This window comes from Tasmannia lanceolata, unplaced genomic scaffold, assembly GCF_043159265.1.
Source record: "Tasmannia lanceolata isolate RefF3 unplaced genomic scaffold, GAP_Taslan_0.1 ptg000006l, whole genome shotgun sequence".
In the NCBI taxonomy this organism is placed as follows: domain Eukaryota; kingdom Viridiplantae; phylum Streptophyta; class Magnoliopsida; order Canellales; family Winteraceae; genus Tasmannia; species Tasmannia lanceolata.
In genome coordinates this window covers 43,077,085-43,085,287 of record NW_027518683.1, presented here as the reverse complement: position 1 = coordinate 43,085,287, position 8,203 = coordinate 43,077,085, and the positions used below count along the sequence as shown (strand labels likewise).

General features: G+C 47.0%; 2 protein-coding genes across 2 annotated transcripts; both read right to left on the bottom strand.

The window, feature by feature from the left end:
* Positions 1-254: 254 nt before the first annotated feature.
* On the bottom strand, positions 255-1,494 carry LOC143879020 (uncharacterized). Its single transcript, XM_077381226.1, has 2 exons — positions 1,054-1,494; positions 255-964 (listed from the first exon to the last, which is right to left on the bottom strand). The coding sequence occupies exons 1-2, from the start codon at positions 1,492-1,494 to the stop codon at positions 500-502; spliced, it is 906 nt and encodes a 301-aa protein (XP_077237341.1). The 3' UTR covers positions 255-499.
* A 3,487-nt stretch (positions 1,495-4,981) lies between these two features.
* On the bottom strand, positions 4,982-7,304 carry LOC143879019 (lysine-specific histone demethylase 1 homolog 1-like; the record flags this gene model as incomplete). The annotated part of the gene is made up of 2 exons (XM_077381225.1): positions 4,982-5,616; positions 6,644-7,304. Coding segments are annotated over 2 exons (1,296 nt in total), but the record flags the coding sequence as incomplete, so codon positions are not given.
* Positions 7,305-8,203: the final 899 nt, after the last annotated feature.

Genomic DNA, 8,203 nt, shown 5'->3' with positions numbered 1-8,203 from the left:
CCAGTTCACAAAACTTGGGTACTCATTGGAAACCCAGTTCTTAAACTTGGGTACGCACTGGAAACCCAGTTCTTAAACTTGGGTACGCACTGGAAACCCAGTTCTTAAACTTGGGTACGCACGGGAAACCCAGTTCACAAAACTTGGGTACTCATTGGAAACCCAGTTCACAAAACTTGGGTACTCACTGGAAACCCAGTTCACAAAACTTGGGTACTCAATGGAAACCCAGTTCACAAAACTTGGGTACTTGTTAAAAGACCAGTTCGTCGCAATTCGACCATCAACGGCCTCACTCACAGGTTATCAAAATAAAAAGACAAAGTCAAGCAAATCACTCAGCTGAGAAGTATCAGAGACAGACAAATTTCATTGATCAGAATATGTGGGGCCTCGAGGGCCATTACAAAATTCACTTTAAACATGCTGGTAAAAGCTGTAGGGTCTCAAGGACCATTACAAAAAGAGGTCAAAACAAAGACAAAACAAAAAAAAAAATCTAAGCATCTGGAAGAGAGGTGATGTCAGCAGGAGTATCAGCAGGAGTATCTGGCTCCTCATCAGTAATCTTCGGCCTGGCAGGGAGAGTCATGTTCTGCATCAATAGATTTGGATTGCAGGCCTGGAGCTCCTGGAGGCAGTCGTAGTATCCAAGACTGTAAGCCTCGCTCGACAGGCTGAAAAGTTCAGCCTCCTTTGCCTCTGTGGCCTCTTTTACTGCCTTCTCCTGCCTGTCAGTGGCCCTTCCTCTTTGAGCCTCCATGGCTTCAGCAGCCTTGGCCAGTTTCCTCTTCTCTGCGGCCAGATCTTCTTTTAACAACTTCCTCTCCTCCTCTATTCGCCCGATGCTCGTTTGAAGCTCCTGCACCTCAGCGGCCAACTTTCCGTTCACCTCTTCAGATGAAGTAATGGCTTGGGAGAAGCTCTTACTCTTCTCCTTGAGGTCATTATAGTATAGCAAGATCTGAAGAAAGAACAGAAAGAAACAGGCATCAGTATGGTGAAAGGAAGAAATGGGCAGAAAGTTAGCAAATCGAAGCACTACTTCCTTACCTGGTAAGCGGAGGACAACACAGCCTCCTCTCCTGTAGCTGGCGGCTCGTAAAGGACCTGTTGCTTGTCCTTCTGCAGCAAACACTTGCTCATAAGCTCTGCTGCTACCCGGCTCTCGCCTAAGGCAGTGTCATCCTTCAGAACGGCCCAATTGGGTCGAAAGACTTGCTCACTAATCCCCGCAGGATGGCGAGCCCCAGAACCGGCTCCGGTAGAAGCACCACCGGACTTAGAAGAGCCACCGCCCTGAGCAAAGGGGCCTATTAGCTTCACCTTAGTCTTGGGCCTCTGGGATGGGGGAGGAATGCCCTGCGACGGGGCCGGACTCCCCAGCACAGTCGCTTTTCTCTTCTGGCGCTCCTGCTGCGCCTGTTGAGCACCTTCTTGTGCCCGCGGTTGAGCTCCCTGCCTGATTTTCTCGACGGTTGATTGTTTCTTCATCTCTGCAAGACAAATGAGCAGCCAACGGTCAGAAGCAAGTATATAAAAAATAAACAGATTGCATAGACAAGTCTAGCTACATACGTCCTGGAGTCGCGGCACTCACGCCCAGCCCGACCAGAATTGCCTCTTCAGAAAACTCCTTACAACGGATGAGGCCCGATTGCTCGATCTCCTTCCGCATCAAGGCGAATGTTATCCTGTCCTCACCTTCGAGGAGCGGCTTTCGACTCAGTTTTGAGGTATCTGGAGTGTCCCACACTAGAGGGACGGACCAGGGCTCACTGGCCTCCTGATCCACAACATAGAAGAATCTATTCTTCCACGAGTGAATCGACGAAGGAATGCCAGTGATTATCTTCCGCTCAGGGCGCTGGCTAATGTAGATCCAGCCCCCTTCTTTATGCTTCTTCAGGTGTGCACAAGCACGGAACAGTGACAAAGTCACACTCCTCTCTAACCGACCGTGGACGAGGTATAAAAACCCAACTAATAATCTCCATGAGTTCGGAGCTACCTGGGCCGGGGCTAGTCCGTAGTAACGTAGCACCGCTGAGAAAAAGGGGTGCAACGGAAATCGGAGTCCTGCCCTCAGTGACTCCTCATAAATACAGAGATCCTGGCTCTCGTTGCAGGCTCTGTCTCCCTCTATAGCTGCCCTCAGTTCAAATCTCGGGGGCACGCAGTATTTATCCCTGATATCTCCCAGCATAGACCTGGTGAGGTAGTTCTCCTCGACTAGAGCTCGCAAGTTGTATTTTGGATCGGCATCCATCCGCGCTCTAGCGATCACCTCCACCGCCCGGCCAGGATGGAATGTTGTGGACGCTTCATTAACGTCGCTCTCAACACTCCCTCCTGCTTGCGGGAGACTGCCAGTCAAGGGAGGAGTGGCATTCAGATCTAAGAACACTTCATCCCTATCTCCTCCGTCGTCACTATCTACAAGGTCTATCCTATCAGACGGACTAGCCAAAAAAGGCTCCTGAGGCATCCTAAACTCCGAAATACTGCTAGTGGAGGACCCCGTACCGGACTCGGAATTGGAAGTACTACCAGACATAGTAAAAGGAAGGGCTGAGAGGAATACCGGTGAGTGGAGCCCTTAACAGATCTTGGAACGCGACTGCGAGCTACGAACTGCGACTACGAACTGCGAACTGCGATCTGCAATCTGTGGACTGCGAGCTGCGAACTGAGAAGTGGAAACTCCCAGAGCAAGAAGAGGAAAAAGATGAAAGGTAAAAAGTAAAAAGTGAAGGGGGGTAAACCTCCTTATATAGTTTTTCAGAGGCGGTGGGGCAATAAATGCGATGCACGCATCTCGAGGCCATCCGGATTGCGCCACGTGTCCCCTATTTATGACGGACACATTCTCCCACCATCAATACGATCAAGCACGCGCGTAAACATTCACGTCCCAAAGATGGATCTCCGCACTCCGCACTCCGCACTCGGCATTCAGTCCGGAAAAAACCGTACTGGATATAACGCGTTCTCACAAGACGACAAAAATCAGTCCGGTCCGCACCGAACTGGCCGCTAGAAGACAAAATTCAGTCCGGAAAAAACCGTACTGGATATAACGCGTTCTCACAAGACGACAAAAATCAGTCCGGTCCGCACCGAACTGGCCGCTAGAAGACAAAATTCAGTCCGGAAAAAACCGTACTGGATATAACGCGTTTTCACAAGACGACAAAAATCAGTCCGGTCCGCACCGAACTGGCCGCTAGAAGACAAAATTCAGTCCGGAAAAAACCGTACTGGATATAACGCGTTCTCACAAGACGACAAAAATCAGTCCGGTCCGCACCGAACTGGCCGCTAGAAGACAAAATTCAGTCCGGAAAAAACCGTACTGGATATAACGCGTTCTATGAAGCATTAGAAGCCAGTCCGGTTGAAGCCGTACTCCGGACGCCGGACTGCGAACTCCCAACTCCGGACTCCGGACTGCGAACTCCGGACTGGATTTTTGACTCTGTGTTGCGCCAGGAGCCAGTCCGGTTGAAGCCGTACTCCGGACTGCGAACTCCCAACTCCGGACTCCGGACTGCGAACTCCGGACTGGATATTTGACTCTGTGTTGCGCCAGGAGCCAGTCCGGTTGAAGCCGTACTCCGGACTGCGAACTCCCAACTCCGGATTCCGGACTGCGAACTCCGGACTGGATATTTGACTCTGTGTTGCACCAGGAGCCAGTCCGGTTGAAGCCGTACTCCGGACTGCGAACTCCCAACTCCGGATTCCGGACTGCGAACTCCGGACTGGATATTTGACTCTGTGTTGCGCCAGGAGCCAGTCCGGTTGAAGCCGTACTCCGGACTGCGAACTCCCAACTCCGGACTCCGGACTGCGAACTCCGGACTGGATATTTGACTCTGTGATGCGCCAGAAGCCAGTCCGGTTGAAGCCGTACTCCGGACGCCGGACTGCGAACTCCGAACTCCGAAATCCGGACTGCGAACTCCGGACTCCGTGCTAAATTCTTCGATTCACCCCCGAACAACGTCTCCCCATCCGGAAAAACGAGTGATCACACTTTCCCAAGTCCTTCAATGACTTGGAAAACTGGGGGGCAACTGATGGGGTGTGAAAACACCAGCCTCTCACAGGCTGCCACCTGTCCCAGAGTAGGTGAGACTCAGCCTCTCACAGGCTGCCACCTGTTCAGAGTAGGTGAGATCCAGCCTCTCACAGGCTGCCACCTGTCCCAGAGTAGGTGAGACTCAGCCTCTCACAGGCTGCCACCTGTTCAGAGTAGGTGAGATCCAGCCTCTCACAGGCCGCCACCTGTCCTGGACACCTGTCCAGGACACCTCAACAGATTTTCCCTATAAATAGGGGACTAAAGCTCAGACTAATGGGTAATGCGAAAATCCCTTCTCTCCCTAAACTCTTAAGACATCTCCCCTTCACTCCTGCTCATACTGACTTGAGTGTCGAAGGGCCTGTCCGGAGTAAAACCCGGTCTGGTCTTCTGACCTCGCTTGCCTTGTGCAGGACTACGCACTCACCGCAGGACTCATACTCAACCTCCCTCGTCGCTCGCTCTCAGCTCTTACGCCACTGCTGTACCTGTTACCGATTTTTGGTCTAACAGTTGTCAAGTCAAAGGTAACAGCCAAGAGGGGAGAGAGAAAGCTGGAAAGAAGGAAGGGGGCGGCTCTCATCCAACATTAATAGAGAGAGGAGAGAGGACAGAGAGGAGATAAAGAAGAAGGGATGAGTGAAAGAGAGCGGGAAAGGTGTAAAGTGACTTTACACCTAATCGATTGATGGATTGATGCAACTCAGCTAGTCCCCTAATCGAAATTGCTAGGATCCTCTTTAGCCTTTCTTCTGATTGAAAATCACAAACCAGAGATACCCAGATTCCCAGAATGTAAACAATCCTGACCCAAGGGGCTGAATATTGTAATCAAATCATAAAAAGAAGCATCAACACAACAGCTTGAATTGTGAGAACCGGAATAAGAATATGTCACACGTTTTGAGGCTCATTAGTGACTCGCAAATTGGTGTGAACTCTAGCTGTCTTGACATAGGCGATGAGAGTTTCCCCAACACTTCCCAGTCCTTTCCTCTCAACCAGCCCCACACCAAAGATGCGACACAACACCCTCAATCTGTTCTCATCTCCATCCAACACCCTCAATCGGTTCTCATCTCCATCAATCTCACTCAACTCCATCACCTGCTTCCTTGTGACCAAGCCATAAAGAAAAAGAGGACCAGACGTCAACATTCTCCCACCAACCCTCACTCGAAGTAGCGATTGAGAGGCAAGATCATTCGATCTCGGATCAAATAGAACTGAAAAACTTCCAAACGACATATCCGGACTCTCAAACAGTTCATCCAAATCCACACTTTCATCCCTGGCATTCCCTCTCTCTGGCAGCATCAAGGACCTCTTCCTAGCTGCTCTTGATATGTTAGCAGCCTCTATTAAGCCACTTAGAAAAGCACCATGCATTGTTGCCGGATTCCGCCGGTTTGTTGCCTCTCCAGCAAAGAAAACCCTCCCATCTCCCACACTCTCTGCAAGAACATCATAATCATCGCCAGAAGCCCCAACTGCAACATGTGAGTAAGACCCATTGGTGAACCTATCTTCTGTTGGAAAAAAAAATTGAGGGTACTGTTGTTGATAGAAAACAGAAACTTGTTGCTTCAAGGCGTGATTTCACTTTCCTTAAGACAAGATTCGCCCCCACTAGTAGTGTGCAAAGGGGATCCGCGAATTGCCTCCAAGATACAATGAAGCCTAGTAGGGAAGCCCTACTAATGTTTGATGACACGTAGCACTAGCGGAATCAAACCCGAAATGCCCTTCCGAAATTTCAAGCCTTAGAGAAATTTCTAGATAATGTTTCTGCAGAAAAACAGTATCTAGAACATTAAACAAAAGAAAAACAGTATGTAGAAATACTTTGGGATTTTGTAGGAGTGTAGAAGAGAGTGTAAAGTCTGTCAGAATTGCCAATTCGTTTTCATATATGAAATGACCGAATTCTGCACATTTTGTACACTACCTGATGTCTTTCAGTGTGAAAAACACCTCTACAGGGCACATTTCCAGAATATTTGAAATCTGACCGTTAGATCGCACACATTGATATTGAACGGTCCTGATCGATCCTAGAGGTGACTGTTGGTTTGAGTAAAACCTCTCTCTAACCCAGGCATCGTTAGATCAACCGTCTATGGTGTGGATCGCGCCCCCTTAGCACTTGACCGTTGGGGGAAGGGACACAACCCATTTGATCACACTCTTTGACCGTTGGAGTTATGGGCCCGTTGAGTGCGCCTAAAAAAGCGCCACTATGCGCCCTATAGCCCATTGCCCACGCCGCGCGCGTGCGTGTGTGCGAACGGTGCGTTGTACCGTTCCGCGGGTCCAACCATGGGTTCAACCCAATGTGCAATCAAACAAATAATAGAAAAGTGTAGTGCTTTATAAGCCCTTCTCTTTCTTTTCTCTCATCCGGTACGGGATTATCTTTTTAACTACACTTCTACATCCTTTTGTAAAAGCAAATATTTCCAAGAAAATATTTTCTTTTTCCCAAACGTTTTTTATAAAACATTTTCCAAAACACTAAAACATGCAAAACACATGATTTTGAAAATCCAAAATCACTAACATCTTCCCCCCACCGAGTGCAAACCACCTGAACCGGGTCAGGAACTTCAATCCCTCTTGGAGTAAAAATTCCTCTCAATATCTCTAAAACTCCTTCCACAGCCTCAGCCGGAGGCATTGTCTCAAATTTAATGGCAGATTCCCCTGCGACCATAGCTACTAGAAGTGGTCCTCCCGACAAAGAAGAATAGGTGTAGAACAGAAAGAACTCCCCTCGCTTGCTTGTATTCTCTGTCAAATGCCCGAAAGTATCAATTCCCCCATCCCAAAACTCATGAGGAAACAACATCGCAACCTTGTTCAACAACCCGAATCCTAATCTCTGAATTGTGTCCCTCTTTGCCTGATGAAGCTCAGGGAAAAACTCAATTGAACCTCTCTTGAGAACACCCAAAGGCACTGTGCATAGAACCCTGTCACCCCCGAAAACCAGCCCGCCCGCATAAGCCATAACACCATCGACCCCACAACGTATACTATTCACTGTTCTACCATAAAATATCGAAAGGTTCTCTGCAAGTGCGTGGACAAACCTTACATTACCCCCAGGAATAAAACAATGATCCCCTCCTATCTCGTAGGGATTGTCCTGGTCCCCGTATGCTAGTGAAAGATCAGATAACAATGATGCATTCGCGTATTGCAGGTTTGCGACATTTCATATGAAAATAACTATTTGGAGCACTGTATTTCAACTCATCAACAACCACTATTTTTTTTACCTTGAAGAAAGAAGTTCATGAAAAAAGATCAAATCAGTGAAAAAAAAACATTAATCTCAACTTTAGAGAGACTATTAGAAAAAAAAATCTATTGAAAGAACAAGAAAATCAATTTCCAACTCAGAACAGAGAAGCAACAAAATTCATAAAACCATGTAGCCCTATAATGAGGGAAGCGACAATCTTTGGTGTCATTAAAAGGAGAATCAACTCAAACAGAGAAGCAACAAAATTCATAAAAGCATGTAGCCCTATAATGAGGCAAGTGACAATCTTTGGTGTCAATAAAAGAAGAATCAACTCACTAAATGAAGTACCATGGATTTAGTCATATGTAGGTGCAATCAACTTACTAACTGGAATACCATGGATATATTCATATGTAGGTGCTCCCAGCTTGCAAGATTATCTCCAGTTTGTGAGTCCAATAATCAGTTTTGGACTCACAATGCCTTAAATGTCGGAAGAGTCACCAATAAGTATAAAAAGTTACATGCATCATAAAACTTTACCAATAACAATGACATAGTATACATAAATTTTGGATTATATTTGAAAGTAGTCAGGAAAGAGATCAAAATCAATAAATATTGAAATTCATGATTGGATCAATTTTCAAAATAATTAAAGAGACTTTGAAACAGATGAATATATTTGACAAAAAGTAAAATGGAATCTAATAGAAGAAAGTAATTCTTATACAAATCTTCAATAGCAAAAGCCAATCAATGAGCAAACTCAAACTTATTTAACCAAGGAGCTAATAATTCTCAATAGAGATCAAAATTGTTAGCCAAACTAATCTCTCATAATAAATCCGTGGATTGATGTTGAG